The 20,557-nt window shown below is 42.5% G+C and overlaps 1 protein-coding gene across 9 annotated transcripts in view; it reads left to right on the top strand.

The window, feature by feature from the left end:
• LOC140307421 (AP-3 complex subunit beta-2) overlaps window positions 1–20,557 on the top strand; it is a 42,204-nt gene that overhangs the window by 6,372 nt on the left and 15,275 nt on the right. For 3 of the 9 annotated variants that reach the window (XM_072386304.1, XM_072386302.1, XM_072386300.1), the window contains exons 2-17: window positions 9,692–9,767; window positions 10,096–10,170; window positions 10,284–10,379; window positions 10,699–10,859; window positions 11,021–11,087; window positions 12,411–12,593; window positions 13,455–13,655; window positions 14,976–15,073; window positions 16,409–16,463; window positions 16,558–16,629; window positions 16,726–16,788; window positions 16,929–17,061; window positions 17,339–17,448; window positions 17,555–17,731; window positions 18,557–18,743; window positions 19,571–19,689. In XM_072386304.1, the coding sequence (XP_072242405.1) occupies window positions 9,692–9,767; window positions 10,096–10,170; window positions 10,284–10,379; window positions 10,699–10,859; window positions 11,021–11,087; window positions 12,411–12,593; window positions 13,455–13,655; window positions 14,976–15,073; window positions 16,409–16,463; window positions 16,558–16,629; window positions 16,726–16,788; window positions 16,929–17,061; window positions 17,339–17,448; window positions 17,555–17,731; window positions 18,557–18,743; window positions 19,571–19,689 (1,873 nt within the window). Of the gene's footprint in view, window positions 1–2,754; window positions 3,424–9,691; window positions 9,768–10,095; window positions 10,171–10,283; window positions 10,380–10,698; window positions 10,860–11,020; window positions 11,088–12,410; window positions 12,594–13,454; window positions 13,656–14,975; window positions 15,074–16,408; window positions 16,464–16,557; window positions 16,630–16,725; window positions 16,789–16,928; window positions 17,062–17,338; window positions 17,449–17,554; window positions 17,732–18,556; window positions 18,744–19,570; window positions 19,702–20,557 lie in introns of those variants that run through there. The other 6 variants (XM_072386299.1, XM_072386298.1, XM_072386303.1 and 3 more) reach the window with 4 other exon arrangements.

The following is a 20,557-nucleotide window of genomic DNA, read 5'->3' as shown; positions in this document are numbered from 1 at the left end:
TTGGATCTCAGTTGTGTCATCCCTTTCAGTGCCTGTGTTATTTGTGCCACCGGGTACGTCGGTGATGTTTGCAGAAGAAGTCTCAGCAACTCCCATTGGGTCCGACGGTTTATCTGATCAAATGAAACGGCACAAAGGTATTAATTCACAGGCAAATATTGACCTGTTTTTTCAGCTTTTTATTTTCAGCCTTTCAGGTGATTTCAGCGTGAAACTTTCCCTTCAACTTAAGCAACAATCCTCCCCATTATGCTGTCAGACATGTATGATAACAATCCAAACCTCTCAGTTGCAAATATGGTATTCTTTTTTCTGGATTAGGGTCTGATTACAATGATTGCAATTAGAGAAACAGAGCCTTCCTCCATCCTGGGTGCTGACAGCACATCAGCTCCTTTTTCTAGCAATTTGCAGGGCAATGTGAATACAATTTACACCTCTTATTCACATTCACCTGTTTTCGGGGAGGTCTGCCTCTTTTGTGATATTCAAAAACCCATGAAACACATCGTTACCATTTGACAGAGAATACAGCAAATATCCTGAGAGCTTGCAGTAGCACACAGAGAAGCCAAGCTCAGACTACCGCACACCAGACTGAAAAAAAAAACCCCAAGAAACAGCTAGTTGACTGTCAGTTTTATTCTTAAATACTTACATTTCAACAAGTCTGCAGTTGGGCCACTGGCAGCTGGTTCTGATTCCTCTTGGAATTGGGCAAAGTCTCAACAAAGTCTGAACTGGCCCTGGCTGTTAGAACAGAACATATCAGCAGTTTATACTCAAAACTTAAGTTGCAATTCCTCTGTTCCTTATTGGCTCCATAAATCCTGTGCTTTGCTCTCGCTCTATATACTTCTATGTTTTTTTAAGCCAATGTTAAGAAAATTTGCGTGTGTGAACTGCTTTTTACCTTTGTTAAATGTAGGGGTTTTATTTCAGTCAATGACTAATGCAAAATCTGACTTTGGTTTGGGGGGAAAAGCTAAATAAAATGAAAACTACAGGTTAGATTTCCTGATCAGGATGTAAAACATTCGACAAAGACCTGGTGGAACTTTCTTAGCTCATTTCTTTCTAAACTTAAGTGAGCTTTATAACCGCTCACGAGAATTTGCTGTAAATAGCAAAGAAAAAAGCAAGAGCAGTTTTATTACTGGCTTCCAACGAACAGCAAATGCAGCGTGGTTTGAAGGTGAGGCTGGGTGAGAAAAAGAGGGGGAGGCTGGATAATTGGAGGTATGACATAGAAATCCACAACAAATGTAAACCACTCACTGAGTGACATACTTTCAAAACTAGGCAGCCCCAAATAAAAGTGCTCGGGTTGTTTTGGGTATTTGGAATATTTGAGTTAGCAGTACTGGAGACACTCAGATGTCTGTGTGTGTCAGGCATCGCTAACTCAAAAATGCTCCGAAGCACAGAGAAACCATTGATCTTTTCATCCACTTCAGTTGGTTTGAGTTTTCAGTTCCAATCTTTAAAAAACAAAGACGTTAGTTTTTTTGGGTTTTTTTTTTTCCTGCATTTGTGCTAAGCTAAGCCGAGAGCTGCTGGCACTAACATCATAGTGTAGTAATTACAGGGGTTCTAATCTTCATATCTAACTCTGGAACCACGATGTACAGTTGCTAACAGGCTTATTTCCACTGTGAACCCAGCAGGGGATGGAGATTAATTGTCAAACTGCTGGACATGTAAGAGTTTATTAATTCATGAACATCTTTTTACAGTATATTCCCTCTGAGATAGTCCTCTTTCATGTAGAGGATACGATATGACTGCACTGCATCCAAAATCAGGCGCATTTCTTTTTTCTTTTTTTTTTGACTAAGCCCGGGGAACATCTTAGTTTCAGGATTCTGTTGTCAGAATATCGGAATAAGAAGAGATCTGCAGGACTGGATCTTCAATGATTTTTAAAAGATTACTCTGAAATGAGAAGCGGGAGATTAAAGCCGGCAATTTGTTAAACGGTTTTAATTAACCTCTGTGGGAAATGTTCCTAGCTTTGTGTCCAACATTGCATTTCTTGTATCCAAAAGAATTTAAAACACTCGAAGCTCAGGCTGTCAGTGTGATTCACTGCTAACGCAGCAGCCTCAGGGTTTATCTGCCGGTGACATCATGGGTTAAAAATCACAGCCTTTAGCTTATGTCAACGGATCCCGACCGAGCTGTAGCCCATCACAGAGACAGCATATGAGAGATGTGCTTCGAGGTGGTTAGTTTTGTCCGAGCCAAGAATAAATGAATGGGAGAGAAAGAAAGAGGCATCCTCATCACGACACTGCCAAGAAAGCTGAGTCATGTAAGACGAGGGAGAAAAAAAAAAGGAAAGGAAGCACCACGCAGACTATTACCAAAAAAAACGAATAAAAGAGGACAGGTTTTAATCGTAACAGCACGAGAAGGGAGTAATATTTAACAGTGTCATATAACAGCAAAGCATGTTGGCAGCAAGCCCCGGTGAAGCTGTGAGTCAGAGGGAGAGTCAACATGAAGGGAGGAAATGAGCTTTTTAGCCATTTAGGTGAAGAGTCGGAGCAAAGATGACAAGCGTGGGGGTGGGTGGGTGGGGGGAGAAAAAAAAAACAGGAGAGGCTGTGTCATTGTTGGAGAGCCGGGGCATAAATACATGCATTTGTTGCGTACGCGCAGAGAGGCTGATGCAGCAACAGGAACCACATGAGCAGCGGGAGGAGTCGCGAGAGGAGAGGCGTCACAGCAAATAAAACTCCACGCCCCTCCCTGCCGAGCGTCCATTTACTGAGCAGCTGATGTGTGCTGCTTCACTGGATGTGCAGGGACTCAGCAGGAGCAGAAGGGAGAAAAGCATAAAGTGCTCTGGAGCCCTGCTGAATTTGGATCAGAGCACCGAGGCATCGGAGTACATCCACCTTTCCACAGTGGAGCGTTGATGAAAAGGATTCTTGTGCTATTCCTGCAAGAAATGTCCACCTTAGATGTACTTAACCTCAGAGGGAAGGAATATTTCTAACACAGAGGCTGACACTGCTCTTTGTCGTGTGAAAACTGCCAGAGGAGCAGCAAGAGAATTTTCAACAAAGAATTGCTCAAGAAACCTGCAGCACTTTCTCCGCTTTGGCCGACATCGGCTCCACAGGTTGAGATTTGAGTTGCGAAGATGACCACCATGCAAAAGCTGCTGCAGCTGCCGGTGAACGCCGTGAACATCGTGAAGACGGTGCAGAGTCAGGTCCAAGGCCAGGAGGAGGACAAGAGCCCCGTGTTGACCCCTGACGGCGGGCAGCAGACTTGGTACAACGCGCTCCAGCCGGACGAGCTGCGCCACCTCCGATCTGGAGGCACAGGTGGAGGTGGAGGAGGAGGAGGAGACCAGGAGGACCGAGCCCAGCTGGAGGAAGGTGGTGGAGGTTTCCAAACTCAACTGCTGCGGTAGGATAATCCAGATGTGTTCACTCCTTCCTCTGTGCTGCAGTTCTGTTGGAGGAGGGCCAACGGCTTTGTTTTCCCAGGGAGATTCTCATGAATACAACTGCGTGACAAGTTTGAAATGTTGTGAGTCAGTGGCAGTTAGCAATGGGTTGCAAAACTGTTACTTATTCGTTTGACTTTTTTGGCTTTTCTCAGTCTTTGTTTTTATATGACCAAATTCTTCAGATCTGCCACCCGATGCCTCTAAAACTGTTGATATAATGTAGAAACCAGTTATAAACTACAGAAAGGTTGCTCATACAGATTATGAAACAGGTTAGGAGGGACTCAATGAAACGTCACAGTGCTCCGATAAAGAATAAAAAGATACAGAAAAGTGACCAGACTGCAGGGTTGCTACTAAAGCTTATGGCTGCTGCTAGTTTTGTACAGAAATAATGAGTGATTCTGTCTTCATAGTGTAAGAAAAAAGTCTTAAAATCCTCATCTCAGGAGAGCTGCAGTAAGAAAATAACAGAAAATACCCACTGATTTTGTCCCCTCAACAAAACGGTTCAGCTCAAGTCGACACACATCAGGGATCGCCGGTCTGCAGTTTCTTGCAGTTTCTTGCAGCTCATGGACTATTACAACATGTGAGATGGGTTAAAGTGAGTGAACTTTCACCTTCAAGGGTAAAAAAAAGATGGAAACCAACTAAGTTAGACATCAAAGTGCTCTTAAGGCTGTCATGGCCAATCAGAAAAGGGAATGTACTCTGTGAAAAGAATAGAGAAAGGCAGGAAAGTAGCTTGTTTTTAGTCATTTGTTTGGAGTGGAATCCATCATTTCTCCATAGTAGAAGTGTTCCATTGAAACAGGTTTTAGGAATCAGACAGGCCGTAAAAAGCAAAGACCAAAGGAGCCACTTTTTCTCAATTAGACTCCAGACCTCTAAAATGAAAAGCAACAAAGTGGTCGTCAGAGATTAATTTTCTTGGAGAGACCTATGATTACACTTTTGGGGTCTATTGGTTCATAGCTATGAGCTACAGTGCAGCCGCCTCCTTTAATTTCTACAGACTGACACTTGTCCTTGTGATGCTCAGGAGGCATCTGCTGCCGTCTCTGCTCAAAGACTCGGCTTATGTAAAACAGCTGCTTATGAATGCAAGCTGCAACTCCTCAAGTTTTCACTCGCCGCTCATTCGAGCAAATTCATCTTCATATCATTTCCTTCTGGTGTTATCGCTGGAGGAACACGCTGATGCAGCATCTGCGAACGCTGGCCTACTTTCAGGGGTACTCTCTCCAGCAGGAGAGTTGTACCGATGGCTTGGCTTTCGGCGCCAGGTAACCCGACCTGACCCTGGGCTCTGTTGTACCACGGCGGGTTAAATAATTCAGAGCTGTTGTAAATTCAAGCTGTTGTTCGGCTGGATGGGAATAAAATCCAGGGAAATGCGAGAACCGGCGCTGGTTTAGAGTTACCGAGGGCGGTTTGGGGCGTGAGGATCATTTTTCCTCCGGCCGCTGAAGATGTGGCTTTATTTTGACCGATCATTCAGAGAGGTGGCAGACACAGTCTGTAAAACTACATCAGTGTTGAGTAAATAGACTTAGAAGTACCTGGCTGTCACCTTTCTTCCGGAATTGCTTTGACGCATTTTGTTCCATTAATAACTTTTAAATGGGGGTCAAAATTATCTTTCCCTTTTGACATGACCACTGGTTTGGTTTTAATTAAATTTCCTCAAGACTTATTTGCCATCAAACAAGCCACATGAACGCTTGTCATGTTATTAATTAGCGAGGACAATTGAATTATGGCGGTTTGCTATCAGAAGCCGTAAAACAAACGAAGCCTTTGAGCCTGGTCTCCACTGACATCCCGGCTGGTAGAAACATTACAGGGGCTGCTGAGTTTTGAAACCAACTTGTCAGCTTTGCTTGGACATCATCATTTCCTGGTATCCCATCCAGAGAAATCATGTGATCTCTTTGCATTCAGCTGTGGGTTTTAAATATGCGGAAATGGAATGGGAAAGGTGTCGTTTAACAAGATTGTCACAGAGAGAAATATGTCTAATGTTAAGCTAATTTAGTCCTGTAGGGTCACAGTAGTATAACCACTGGGATTTCACTTTTATATGTGTTTTATACTGCTTCATGAATGCTTTCAGATAAAAAAACCAAATGCTGTCCAGTTGCTACTGAGATGTGTAGACATGGCTCAGCTGATGACATTGGAAAACATTGGTGGTTTTAAGGGATAACTATTGGATTGATTGGCAGAAAGTTTGGGTTAAACGTTCGTGTTTTCTGAGAGATCAGTCTTAAATATTTCAATGATTTCCTCTCCTCCGTGGCGGCTCCAGCAGGTTGAGTTTTCATCTATAAAATATGTCAACATCATCTACCGTGAAATATGGTGCAAACGCAGGTGGTTCCCTGTGAATGAATATTAATGGCTTTTTCAATTGTTTTCTGTGCAGATGATATATTTCTTGTTTTGATGGATATTTACAGATTTATTCTCTCTTAACCTTTCAAGTCCAGTGCCAACATGAGGTGAAAATCTAAATCAACAAATGACAGTCTTGAGCCACCCCTCATTTCTTTATGTACTGCCAGAAACAGTAAAAAGATGGATCAATTGAAGGGTCAGACGCATCTTTCCGGATACGGTTTCAGGGTCTTTGCTGGATTTTCTTTTCCCGTTTCTTAGGAGCAGAAGTTATTCTTTTATCCTCCATTTTCACAGTTTTCTAAAATATCTCACCTTGCTGAGATTGCTAAGATTTCAGATGATTGCTCTTTTTGGAGTCACCTTGTTGGGCAAAAAAAACACCATTTAATGTGTCAAACTGAGCTATCTTTGGCAATTTCCTTTTTTCTTTTTCTTTTTTTTTCTTTGTAAATGCAACACATGTAATGTGAGCAAATTATTTATCGTTTTGGGGGTTTTTTTTGTTTTTTTTTACAGCAGACTATTGTGCCTAAAGATACAACTGAAAATGCTGCAGGTGAAAGAGATCGGGAACCTCCAGTTGTTTCTTTCATATTAGCTTTTTATCTACAGTGTTCATTTACCTTTCAAGAAACCGCTGTAATGGAGTCACAGTCCGAACCCATCAGCATGATTTCACAGGGAAAAGTGAAGCCAGTCGGTCGCCAAGAAACCCGGCACCAGCTGACGGCTCCGCATCCTAAAATAATCCTCCCCGTCGGGTTTTGGTTTGACAAGCTTTGATGAATCTAGGTTTTGAAGTGCGTGACAGAGCGAGACACATAATTTGTGACGCGATGCATTTATTAACACTAACGGAGACGGAAGCAGAGGCTTCTCGGGGCACATCGTCAAACGCTCGCGAGCACGCACTTTAAACTCAGGGCAGAGTCGTGATGAATCGGCTGTATTCTGCAGCTGCCACCTCCTCACAGACTGCAAGGCACATTCACACGACCCAAACAGAATAATTACACTGAATGCCAGCAGCCTCCCAGTCTTCTAAAAAGTTCTGGCTGCAGTTGGATCGCTTATCTTCGGAGGCGATGTTTACCACGCTGATAAGCACAAAACACTGTGGCTCCTGTCGGAACACTGGCATAAATGACAAAACAATGAGCGGGACCATAACTTGAATGTTTGGGGTTTTTTTTTTGCCTAAATGTGGTCCAGCTTTAAAATTCTCTTATTATTTCAAAACCCTGCTCATGAATATCGAGCGAATAAATGTATAAAGCTGCTGTTTTACAGAAGCATTGCCCGACACTTCAAAGGCAGAGACAGAATAAGAGCTTTAGCCATCTCATCCAGATATTTTATTTTTCCACGTTTACGTGTCATACAAAGTACTACAGACAGCCTGGTTTAGTGGCATGCATGGAGGACAATTTGGCTTCTACGCTTCGCAAATATTTACATCTTGTGGAAGCGATTCCTGTGTCTGAACCGTGCATCTGACACCTGTTATGTAACGGTGGGAGCGGCATGAATCAGAGCCGCACTCCTTTGTTAACTAGACACTTGGGACAAGGTTCTCGGAGTAGACAGAGGCTCTGCAGGAAGGTAGGAAATCGCTTAAGTTCACTTTATTGCATCCTTGGTTGCCTTGGAAACTAGTTTGGGGGCCGGCGGGGGAATGTGCAGATTTGCAGCCGTGGAATCACCCCACCCATCACCGACCGAACCACACCCCTCAGCCCCAAAGCACCCCATGACAGCGAGACAGGCACACCGAGTCCTGTCTGGAGACATCTTTTTGGAAGAGTTTGCAGGTTGCGCTCCTGGAGGGGTGTTATATTTGCAGATAGATCCGTCATAAAGACACTGAGTGAATCAGAGATCAGACGTCGGTCTTAATTTCACATGAAAACGGTTAAAAAATAGGTAAAAAAATACATCAACCTTTTTCTTTTCTTAGTTCTCTTTCTACAGCTACCGTTTTTTTTTAGTGACATCAGCCTTAAATTCACCGTCTCTATAGAAACAACAACAACAAAAAATCACTCAACATGTAAGTCCACCATAGAAGTATTTTACGGTGGAAGAAAACCTGATGTTTCCTGAAGTTTTTCACCAGTTTGACATATATATATATATATATATATATGAAATCTAAGTGTCTCGTGTTACCTGGCGAATAAAAAAACAGCAAAACAGATATTCTGACTGCTTGAACAAATGTCATTGATCTGTGAATCCATCATTCAATTAGTCCCCTGTCTTTTGAGCCTGGCATCTGCTGCAGTAATCCTATCAGCAATGATCAGCGGCCTTTGTGTGACCACTGTTTGCTTGTTCTGCCCAGCAGGTTCGGTAGAAACTGTCAGTGTTGCTTATTACAGGTCTGCGTGTGTGCGCGGCAGCTGGCTGCAGTTGTCGGCTCTGATTCACTTAAGCCAGGGGTTTTGCTTCTTGTGTGTGAGCTGAGTGGTCTGCTCCTGCTGTGTCAAACAGAGATGATGGATGTGAAAAGGCTGGAGAGCTGCATGTTAACAGGCTGACACTTGTACGCTGTACTCATGCAGAGACGACAGCCATTATAGGATTGGAAACTGCTGACACATTGTTTGATCACGATAGGGCAAACGTATGCACGGTGGCACATAATGTTCCTACATGATGGGAACATGAAACATTTTTCCCCGTCTTTGTATTGACTTGGTATAACACGAGCTCGGGTTAGGGTTGGAGGCTAGACACAAAATACACAATAGCAAGGTTAATGTTAGCCACATTGGGCCAGATTCTGTAGCCCAGTGGGTCAAAAAAAGTGCATGAAAAAGTCACTGTCTGGATTTAACTAACCTAATAGGTAAGAGGCTTCCATTGGTAACGCGTTTCAGCTATTCAACCCCAACTGATGTAGCTACTCAGTTGTTAAACAACCATCGTGGAAGACACATATGTTGTCGTGGAAAGAATGTTACTCAGAATTGAATTAAAAACTCTTCTGTAAAAAAAGGATAGTGGTGAACCATCATCTTTGAGGACTAATGTGGTCTTCTAATGTGGGTTCTCTCCAGGTACTCTGACTTCCTCCAACCGTCCAAAAACATGCACGTTAGGTTAATTGAGTGTGAGCGTGCATGGTTGTGTGTCTCGTTTCTGTCTATGTGGTCCTGTGATGGACTGGCAGCCTGTCCACGGTGTACCCTGCATCTCGCCCAGTGACAGCTGGGGTAGACCCCTTCCCCCCCAACATAAAAATGTTCTCTGATGAATCCAGGTTTGTTCCAGAATAATGGGCGCATCGGTGTAAGAAGAATGGTGGGTAAAAGTGCTGCCTTGGAGGTTTAGGTCTAGGTCAGCTGAACACTTGCATATACTGAACGACCACATTGTTCCGTCAATAGATTTTTCTTTTTCTTACCAGGCAGTATGTGCCCTCATCAAAGTGAAAAGTGGTCCAACAAAAAAAGTTGTGGTGTAATCTTTAAATGAAAAAAGAAACCGTCATATTGCTGCCCTAACCCTTTTATTGAACCTGCAAATGTTATATTGCAGCAAAGAAAACAACGAGACTGACTTCATGAAGTTGCTGACCATACCTCTGAGTGATAGAATGCCTTGAATCATAATAGTGCGTTATAGCTGGTGGGGGTAAACTCATTTAGAGCTGTACTGTCAATTTCAAAGGATTGCATATTTCACCAGTTCAAAGAGAATCATTTCTGGGTCACACCAGCAGACTCTGACACAGTTTGATCACTGACTGCACATTGTCAAACAGGTGAATATTTTTTTTACTGTGAGCTAAGTGCGGCTGCTTTCTCCTCGCAGACACGACGACTTGAAAGAGATGCTGGACAGCAACAAAGACTCCCTGAAGCTGGAGGCAATGAAGCGGATCGTGGCTGTGAGTATGAACAACGTTTGCTTCGGCTGCACACTGCGGCTGAAGGACAGCGGCGTGGAAAGCGGCGGAGCCGGATTGTTTACATGCAACACACAGCACGCATCGACTTTTAATTTGCTCAATTCTCAACATTTTAGGACTTGATACACGGGCAGTGTTAAAGCTGTGCAGCCAGCTGTTAAATATTCATAATCCGTGTCAGATTCCCTCTTCTGAGGCTCCACGCTCATCCTTTCATTCATCACCCCCACAGAACAGAGACGATGAAAAGAGACTAAAACTTTTTGTGCTTTTTGCTGTTTCTTTTGGCTCCGTGTTTTCTCTGCAGATGATCGCACGTGGCAAGAATGCGTCAGACCTCTTCCCAGCCGTGGTGAAAAATGTGGCCTGTAAAAACATCGAGGTTTGTAACGAACCTGATCACCTCAGCTCTTCAGAATGATCTCAGAAGGAGCAGCTGAACTCGTAATGTTCATAATGTTTGTTATGTTGCCATCTCACTGCTCCTCCCTCCAGGTGAAGAAGCTGGTTTATGTTTACTTGGTGCGGTACGCAGAGGAGCAGCAAGATCTCGCTCTGCTCTCCATTTCCACGTTTCAGCGCGGCTTGAAGGTACCAGTAATATCCCCTAAGGAACTACCATGAGTGTTAACCTCTCAGAATGTTACTGTTATTACTGTTTTGAGGCCTCTTCTTGCACCACCAGCTGGAACTTCTCAACATTCCCTTGATATATATGCACCATATTTCTTATACAGTAGCTCCTACCTGATTTAATCCTACTTTCTTTCATGATCCGATTACACACAGATGGATGAATTGTTAAAATTTTGATTCCCTGACTTTTCATCTTATCTAATCTTTCATCTCAGGAACCTCCTCCCAGCATCTCTGGTATCACTTTTGACACGTTTGCCTCGTTCTTTTGCAGGATCCAAACCAGCTAATCAGAGCCAGCGCCCTGCGAGTCCTCTCCAGCATACGAGTTACAATCATCGTCCCCATAATGATGCTGGCCATCAAAGAAGCTGCTTCAGATATGTCTCCATATGTCAGGAAGACAGCCGCTCATGCAATCCCCAAACTGTACAGGTACAACAATAAAGTATGACATGCCACCATTGTGAAAGTACCGCAGTGGGAGTTACAACCTCCAGAAACCCATTACCGCTCTGCCATTTGTTTTGCACCTTTGAGCATAATCTGAACATTTCCTGTTAACAGTCAACAGTTTTTCTCTTTTCTGATCTCAGTTTGGACCCCGAACAAAAAGACCAGCTGATAGAAGTCATAGAGAAACTCCTCGCAGACAAAACCACGGTGGGTTTTTACTTCTCAGTTCACACACTCGACAAACAGAAATTTGAAAAGCTCAGAGTTCACGAAACGTCACGAACGACTGCTGTACACAACACCTGAGCACACTTCGTGTGTCTCAGTCGTTTCGAGGCTTAGCGTTTGTTGAACTAGCCTCTGTTTTTGGATGAGCTGTTTCTGAAAACAATAGCCGAGTGGGCGATCCAGAGTCAGAAAAAAGTAGCAACGATGTGGAAAATGTAGCTAATCTATCATATACTTTGATTTTCTTTTATTATTCTTATCCATTTTTTCCAAAAAGAATCGCAACGGTTAAGCTTTTGTCGCTGTTCCTTCTCGAGTCCCTTAAAAGAAGGTCAGATTCTCCCTGCAAACAGGTCTGAAAGCGTGCGACCGTTGACTCTTTTTTCCATTTCAAAATTCCCCCTCACATTCTCTGTTGGTGACTGTCGCACACGTCGCTTTAAAGTCCCAACGTACTTTTCTGCATTAATGCTTTCACTGATACAACCCCGTACCATCACATTGGGACTTTTTGCTGGTAACTAAAAAAGAAGAAGATACGAAATCCTCATTTGCCTGAAAGGCAAATTTTTTGCACAGTTAAGTCTGAAGTGGCATTTGTGGCAGGGCTTTACAAAGGTTTCCTTCAGTGAGCCCTTGTCCGTGTGGTTATATCGGCTGCTGATGAATTATAGCTCTTGGTGCAGTGCTGTCTTAGGGAGTTCTCACCCTTCACACATAAAAATCCTCCAGATTCCTTGAATGGTTTAAAGATATTATGCGCTGCAGAGAGAAATGAGCAAGCCCCTTTCAAACATTATTTTTAAACAGTTCAACGATTTTCTCACACATTGTTTTACAAAATGGAGACCCTGAGCCTATCTTTGCTCCACAGGGACTCAGCTGTTTATGGATACTGCTTTTGTACCAAATCGCTCTCCAGTTTTGAGTGATTTCTCTGTCTTTTTTTTCTCTTTCCCATATCTATTTCCTATTTTACCTCCATCCCAACCTTTCTTTTGAATGTTTTGCAAGTCTGAAATGCAAAAAACGGATGCATTTTAGCAAATGAAATGATGTTTTCCAGACAAACCAAGAAGCAACTTAACTCGTAGTCAAAGTAAATCCAAGAATCGCTGCATTTTTCAGTTAACATTGTACACTTTTAAATTCAGGCACCCTTCACAGGTTTCTAACCCAGCTTAATATGTAACAAACAGCAGCATGTGTGGATGATATTTTGTTGGTAATATAGACCATCCTGACAGAATGTGTTTAAGAACATGCTTCACCGTCTGCTGTGTGATCTAAACTGTGCCGCAGTTGGTGGCAGGAAGCGTCGTCATGGCGTTTGAGGAGGTGTGTCCGGAGCGCATCGACCTGATCCACAAGAACTACAGGAAGTTGTGCAATCTCCTGATCGACGTGGAGGAGTGGGGGCAGGTCGTCATCATCAACATGCTGACCCGCTACGCCAGGACCCAGTTTCTCAATCCAAACATCAATGTGAGTAATAAAACACATGCAGAGAAGCAGGGAAGCATCAACCGTGTCAGTACGAGATTCAGTTAATGAGTCAAAGAAAATAATAAAACAAAATACATAAATTAAAATGCTCATCACAACTTCTCAGAATTATAAAATGGTCTCAGGACTTTTATGCATCATGGTCTGAACAAACCGTGTCATTTTGAGCAAATTGAAACAGAAAAGGAGTTTTTAGACGGTTGTGAGAATGCTTTTGGATCTAAATTAGGTCTACATACAGGCACTGCTTTCACTCAAGTTTATCAACGCATTTCATTACCTAAACACTCTGCGTGACTCACAGGTACATGTTCGTCCACACAAACTAACAAACCAAGAGAAAAAACATCTTATTGACAGCTCATTTGCATATAAATTGCATATTCAGAAATTAATAAGCAACAGACAGTGTATAGGCGTATAAATTGTACTAATGCAACATTAATTTTGCTGTATTAATCACAGATCTCCACTTTTACCATTGTTTACTGTGCAGTGGTACAATAAGCAAGTCATTATTTTCCTCTTCTACTGTTTCCACCCTTTTCTTGTGTACTTTTCTTGTGTACTTATCAGTTTTTCAGGATGAACTGTTGCTGAACCAACGACAAAATTAGCTTCTTTTTTTTTTTTCGCACATTGTGACTATGATAATTCCCTCTGCATAAGGTGACAAAATCCAACACATCTGCAGGAAGTCTTCACTCGGTGTACTTGCTTTGTATCTCCTGGTAGCTTGTGGAGATTAGTCACACAGTGGCTAACTACTCTCCAAGCGGTGGAGGGTCTCTCTTTAGTAGTTTGACCACCGACGTCCTCCTCAATCTTCTTACTCTGCAGGAGTCCCTGCTGGAGGAGGGAGGCGGCGGGGATAAGACCTTCTACGGCTCGGATGAAGACGAGGATGAAGACGAGGAGGAAGAGAAGGAGAAGAAGGTCGAGGCAGCTGCCATGGCAAAGAGGAAGCCGTATGTGATGGATCCAGACCACCGGCTGCTGCTGAGGAACACGAAGCCGCTGCTACAGAGCCGCAACGCAGCTGTGAGACTGCAGCACATCATCTCTGCACACACGCTATGAACACACCTCACAGCACAGCTCATTAACTCTCTCCTTGAGTCAGTTGCCATGGTACAAATCCTAATTGTTTCCTCTCCAACATTAAGAGCTTCCTTCATGTCATCAAAGCTCGTCCACTTCAGCATTGTAAATGTCCCTCGAGGAAGATATTAATCTCATCTTCCAATCAGGCATGAAGACAAGTGATGGGATCCCAATGAAAGAATGAAGCATCATGTGACATTACTGCTGCTATGGTCTCCCTGTGTGGCTTGTTATGCTCCGTGTTAAGTGTTATGAAAATGCCCCCATCAGAAATTATTGCGCTGTTGCTGTCAAGCTGGTTGGACCAAAGCGACAGAGAGGGCAAAACAACCACATCCAGTATATTTGCTCATCTTTTATGTTTCCTGCTAACTGGATAGTGTAGTGGTATAATTGCCACCTTCCATGTGGGAGACCTGCATGAAAGGTTCTACCTCCAGTAGGCTCCCTTCCTCCATCTGCCTACCTGTAAGTTGCTTTGGATAAAAGCGTCTGCTAAATACATAAACGTGCTAAATGTGAATTATTTTTACAGGTTTGGTAGTGGGAGTAATGTGAAAATTATTGCTCATACAATAATGACAAACCCAATTCGAATTTTTTTTTTTTTCCCACGGAACTTTGCCATCTTTCTGCTTAGGCGCTCATCTTTACTGTTCTGAATCTGTCACTCTGCTCATATCAGTATTGTTCCCAGCAACAGCCAGCTGGTTCAATAGAAAGGCTTTGATGATGCACCTCACTTTAAATAGCTTCTAAAGTTAGCAACTAGCTGTTTTTGACTGTGGAGATCACTGAATGAATATGAAGTGATGCAATGTTGTGCATGTAGCTGATTTGGGAAAAATGGTTCTTTAACAACACAATTGCCAGACTATTCTTGTAAGTTTGAATGAATGGTTTACAATGAATTGAATTCCAATTGGCTTGAATTGGACTATATTGCTTAAGTGCCTTGAGATGACAATTGTTGTAATCTGGCGCTATATAAATAAAATTGAAATTGAATTGAATAGCAGTAAACACGCCTATTAAATACTTTTTCTTTGTGCTTCCAAACACATTCCACATCTGCTCACAGATTAAGGCATTACAAAGGAAGAACTGCAATAAATTAAGGAATTTTCAGAAGCCCAAATCGCATTTCTGAAAAGGGATGTTGTTGTTGCAGCTTTTTACTTAATTTCATTTTGACACATTTACTCCACTGCACAAGATTTACTTTTATTGTTTTGTCTTGCGCTTTTCCCATTCCAGGTGGTGATGGCTGTGGCTCAGTTGTATTTCCATCTTGCCCCTAAAGCAGAGGTTGGTGTGATTGCCAAAGCCTTGGTTCGTCTCCTCAGGAGCCACAGGTGAGCGCTATCCACAATTTAAAATCGACTTTCCATTCAAATCCATAAAAAGACAAAATGGAAGCAAAAGTGATTAAGCCAGCCAGAAATAAACAAGAAAAACAAGCTGAATCGTCAAGAGGAATATACACAGCTGATGGAGAAAAGGTAGAGCTTTAATGACCAGAAAACTCAACAAAGTGGAAAACAGTTTGACAACAGCAAAATGACAAGTGAGGGTAGTAAAATAAATCTCCAGGGCCCTAAAGCAGAAAGGGAAATTAAACAAGGAGCTCAGTGAAGCTGAAGTAAACATGAAAGCATAAACCATAAGGAGTAATGACAGCACCTAGGTGGCCTCCAGGCTGTAAGTCCTGCAGACTTGTCAGCCTTTTATTAAACAAGTGATCCTGTGGCTCAGGGTGTGCTGTAATGGAATCATCAGTCAGCAACAAGCAAACAGCAGCATCTCTCTGTGTGGGATTTGTCAGAAAACCACTGAACTGTATGATATGTTTCATTAGACTCTTTCCAATGGAGTCTGTGTTGTCTCCGCTCGTCTAAGAACACATGATTTTGATACCATCGATAATAATGCCAAGAAAGCCACAAAAAATGTCTTTGCGCATCTTTTATTTGAACTAGTGTTAAAGTTTTGTAACCATGACGAATTTCAAAAGATGTGTGAAGTAACTTTGGCATAACACTAGTACATACTAGTATATAATACTAGTATCTAATAATTCTAGTATACAAGTGTTACTCTGTCAGGTTAAGCTGATGTTTTTCTGAGGATTTTGCGTTAGCTAACTTAAGCTAGCAAACTAAAAAGTGGGCTAATTTTTCAAAGCAGGTGTTGAGGCTGTTAATCCAGCTTTGTGGTTAGCAAAAATAACTATTTCCTCTTCCAATGTGTATTTTCAGTCTTAATTAACCCTAATTAAAATGAAGAGAGCACAGATAACGCACACAGGTGTTACTTACTCTGCCTCATTAACAGTAACAGTATAATAATCTGCAGGACAAGCTAATGAAAACAGCTAAACAGCCATTTTTCCATTATTCAAAAAAGTTCGGTTGTGAATTATGATGTACAGAATACTTTTAATTTAGAAATATCATTATAAGAAGTGCAGAGCCCTTTGTCATGTCGTGTTACTATCGGTGGTGCTACTTAGTGGTTAGAGCGATGGGCTACAAGCAATTCTGGTTGCTTTTCATTCACTCCACAGTTATGAAATTCTGTGGACATCCAGTATGGCCATCACAGGGCTTCAATGATAACTCAGAATGACAGTGAATGTAATGTGACTGTTTAAATCTGAATTTCTCCCATTTTTCTGTATCTTCCCTCAGCGAAGTACAGTATGTTGTCCTTCAGAACGTCGCAACAATGACGATTAAAAGACGGGTGAGCCACCCTCATTGAGTCTATCTGCTTCTGTGTTTCTGTTTGTGCGGCATGCTGACAACATGTTTGTGGTCTTCCTGTGTGTGTTTTACAGGGAATGTTTGAACCATACCTGAAGAGCTTCTACATTCGCTCCACAGACCCAACCCAAATCAAAATCCTAAAGGTATCTCTCTGTTCGGTTTACCCTGCAGTCACAAATTCTTTTCAGGAGTCTGTGGGGACCAGTGAGAAAATGGTCTACTTTTTTTGTCTCTTGCAGCTGGAGGTTCTCACCAATCTGGCCAATGAGACGAACATTTCCACAATTCTCAGAGAATTTCAGGTACAGTGAGAGGGAAATTTTTGGTACTTTGATTTTTGTCAATCATGAACTCTATAATGCAATAATCTTCATGTAATGCTGTGCTTATGTATCGTTACAATGATTCAATATTTTTTTTAATTCTCCTTTTCCCCTGGCAGACATATATTAAAAGCATGGATAAAGATTTTGTGGCGGCAACAATCCAAGCCATTGGTCGCTGTGCTACCAACATTGGGGAAGTGAGGGATACGTGTTTGAACGGTCTGGTGCAGCTGCTGTCCAACCGAGATGGCAAGTTTTTTCCTACAACACCTAAAACACTTAAGTGATGCGTGTTATGTGGGAGGAATAAACTAGATGGCAGTATAAGATATCGGTTAATGGTTTAGTTAGATTAAGCTCATCAAATACCAATTGTAAATGATAAAGAATGCTTTTTGCACATTGAAATAATCGTAAATGGCCGAACCAAAATTCATTTTATTGAAACAATCTTAAGATGATTATCAAAAATGGACCTGGTGTTCATTTCTGATGTAAATGTCTTTCTCCTCCTCCTGCTGTGCAGAGTTGGTGGTAGCTGAGTCAGTGGTTGTCATCAAAAAGCTGCTGCAGATGCAACCAGAGAAGCACAGTGACATCATCAAGCACATGGCGAAACTAACAGACAACATTCAGGTGAGAGAACCCCTCATGAACCTGCTTTGATTTCTGCGAGTTACATCCCTAGTGTGACCAGCAGAGTTACATATACCTAAACATTCCATTTAACTTGTGGTCATAGGTGCCGATGGCGCGGGCCAGTATCTTGTGGCTGATTGGAGAATACTGTGAGCATGTGCCTAAGATTGCCCCAGATGTTCTGAGGAAGATGGCCAAGTCGTTCACCAACGAGGAAGACATTGTCAAGCTCCAGATCATCAACTTGGCCGCCAAGCTGTATCTCACCAACTCTAAACAGGTTTGGCCGGTAGAATTTTCATTCTCTAGCATTTAGAAAGGTGAAAAACTTGTAACTGGTAAACTGAAAGCGTGATTTCATTCAAATATAGCATTCCCATCACAACTGCACAGGCGTGAACAAACTCAGGATGATCATTCAGGCAATGATCATCTAGTGGAATAGATTCCACTAGAATCTTCTGTGGCTCCTCTGATTCCTGGAAAAATGTATAGATTCTGTAAAAAGCAGCAACCAAACGCAGGATGTATCATTCACAGATATCGTCCTCTTTATTTTTATGTTAATTTCAGCTACAGTAAACAAAGCATCTGTGAGCGCGGCGCCATGATTATGCTGTTGGCCCTGAAAGCTCCTTTTAAAGGAACTTAACCCGAATGTTTGAGCTGAGCTGCTTTTGTTTCTGTTCTTCAGAATGGATGATTTAATGCGACACAGCAAAAGTTTTTGTTTATTGTGAGCTTATGATTTGCTTTTATTTTCTATTCAGTGACCAGTTCAGAATGAAAACTGCAGAGTTTTAAAAGCTTCAGCTAGTGTGTCTTTAGTCAGCAAAAGGCATGCTGACAGTGAGCTCTGCAAGGTCACACATCTGTTTTATAATGCTGCTTTTACTTCTTATATATCACCTCAGTTACATAACTGAGTTTACTGAAATTCTTGTAAATAGTTCGACCCAGGAACTTGATTATGTTTGAATATTCATATGGTTCAGGTTCCTGAATGTAGTTGGGATTTAACAGAAGCCCCAGAGGGTCCATGCTCATGCTCATGATCAGTCATCATGTTCGCACTCTCCTCACCCTCCTTTCCTTCCTCTTGCAGACCAAACTGTTGACCCAGTACGTCCTTAACTTGGCCAAATACGACCAGAACTACGACATCCGTGATCGGGCGCGCTTCATTCGCCAGCTCATTGTGCCCACCGAGAAGAGTGGGGCCCTCAGCAAGTACGCTAAGAAACTGTTCCTCGCCCTCAAACCTGCACCTGTCCTTGAGTCTCCATTCAAAGGTACAGAAGCCAGTCTGCCTTCGTTTTTTTTTTTTTTCCCATATTAACAAAATACCTTTTCTGTGTGAAATGACTGGAACGATTTGAGCCTTTTTCTTCTGGGCTTAGTTACATTTTGTACTTGGACTGCTGACAAATAAAGGAAAATGATTTCCAAACGAGCTATTCGCTGATTTGGTTACAAAAACTGTCAGTAATCGCATCTGCTGCAGTGGCTCATACTTCAGTCATATCTGCACACATGCATCTATTCAGAGCTATTTTCTTTAGTTATCACTGGTCTAATTGTAGCCAAGAAACAGAAGGTGTCTCCAGATATTTATATACCAGGCCAACAATCAGCTTTTTTAAAATGTTTTTTTTTAAATGATAATGGGCCAGAGAGGATGTAGTAGCCAGGTTTCCATGACTAGTGAAGCAAAACTGAAGCGAGCTTTTGAAAAGCAGCGAAAATGAAGCGTGAATCAAACACCTTTTCATTGACTGTTTCGAAGTCTCTGTTTAGTCTCAGGCTACATTGTCAGTGGTTATAATTCAGTAGAAGAAGTAGTTGTCCTTACGTCAAGGAGGAAAAAAAAAAAACAACAGCTGCAGTGGAAGTCCAACATAAGAGAATGAAGAGAGAGCTCTTCCTTTCATCTTTGGGAAATCATATCACGTCCAGTTTGTCACTGTCAGAAGTTACAGCTCAGACCAGAGTTAGTTAATGAGTAACATAATTTAGATCTTTGCCAGGTCAGATATCAGTTGATTTTTCTGTCAGACGCCGGTGACATGTGGAGACACAGCACCATTTTTCTGATTCCTATTTCCTGTTGCTTTTACAGATAGAGACCACTTCCAGTTGGGTTCATTGTCCCACCTGCTAAATGCCAAGGCTGGGGGCTACCAGGAGTTGCCTGACTGGCCTGAAGCCGCCCCTGACCCCTCCGTGCGCAACGTGGAGGTGAAGGAGTCTGTGCGTGCAGTGGGAACAGTAACATTCAGAGACACAGGGGCCTTCTGGACTTTCCAGGGGCCCCAAAAGATGGAGGAGAGCGAGGGTTGCTCCTTCCCTAGAGCAGTGCCTCAGAGGGGTTGGACAGAGTCACGAGAGCTTCACATCCAATATAACACTAACTCCAATATAACATGGATTCCTCTTTCACTGACCATCATTCATTCACTTACAGCCCATTAGCATTAACAGCTCATCAGTAACACGCATCCTTTTTGGCCTCCATGCACTGCCAAACGGATGCTGCTTAACAGCTCCCCCCCTCCATGGAGGAGAATGAGTCACAAGGAGAAAAGAGGATTTGTTTCTTATCATTGAGAAATGATATTTATGTTTGAAAACAACGGAATCATGATGAAACCAGTCAGTGGTACTGAGCTCCTCTCGTCCTCTCTGCTGCACTTGCTTCTGTCGGGCAGCAGCTCACCCGCCTCGTCCACGTCATTCATCACAGCTGTTTGAGCCAATAGCACATGAGATCCAAAGAGGAGCAGACTTGGATTTCAAGGCTGCCACCTGGCAGTAATGCCAAGCGATATTGTCCAGATGCAGCCAACAGTTGGTCTGAAGCATCTGCAATCAATGGATTTCATTTTGAAATCAGTCAATTTCCCCAAATTTTCAAATAGGAAAAGGGCAAATGAACCAGTTTGTAAGAGGACACATATTGCACATATTCACAGAGCATCATCCCAGAGCTCCCTCCTCTTCTTCTCCATCCCATTCACTCCATGTGCCATCGGTGCAACAGTGTGTTTCAAACGAAGACAGAATCAAACCTTGAGTGTGTCACAGCACTTGAAGCTTGATGATAAGT

Source organism: Leuresthes tenuis, unplaced genomic scaffold (assembly GCF_036924035.1).
Source record: "Leuresthes tenuis unplaced genomic scaffold, fLeuTen1.0.hap1 SCAF_5, whole genome shotgun sequence".
Lineage (NCBI taxonomy): Eukaryota > Metazoa > Chordata > Actinopteri > Atheriniformes > Atherinopsidae > Leuresthes > Leuresthes tenuis.
The sequence above is the reverse complement of the archived record's forward strand: the minus strand, read 5'-3'. Positions and strand labels throughout refer to the sequence as shown.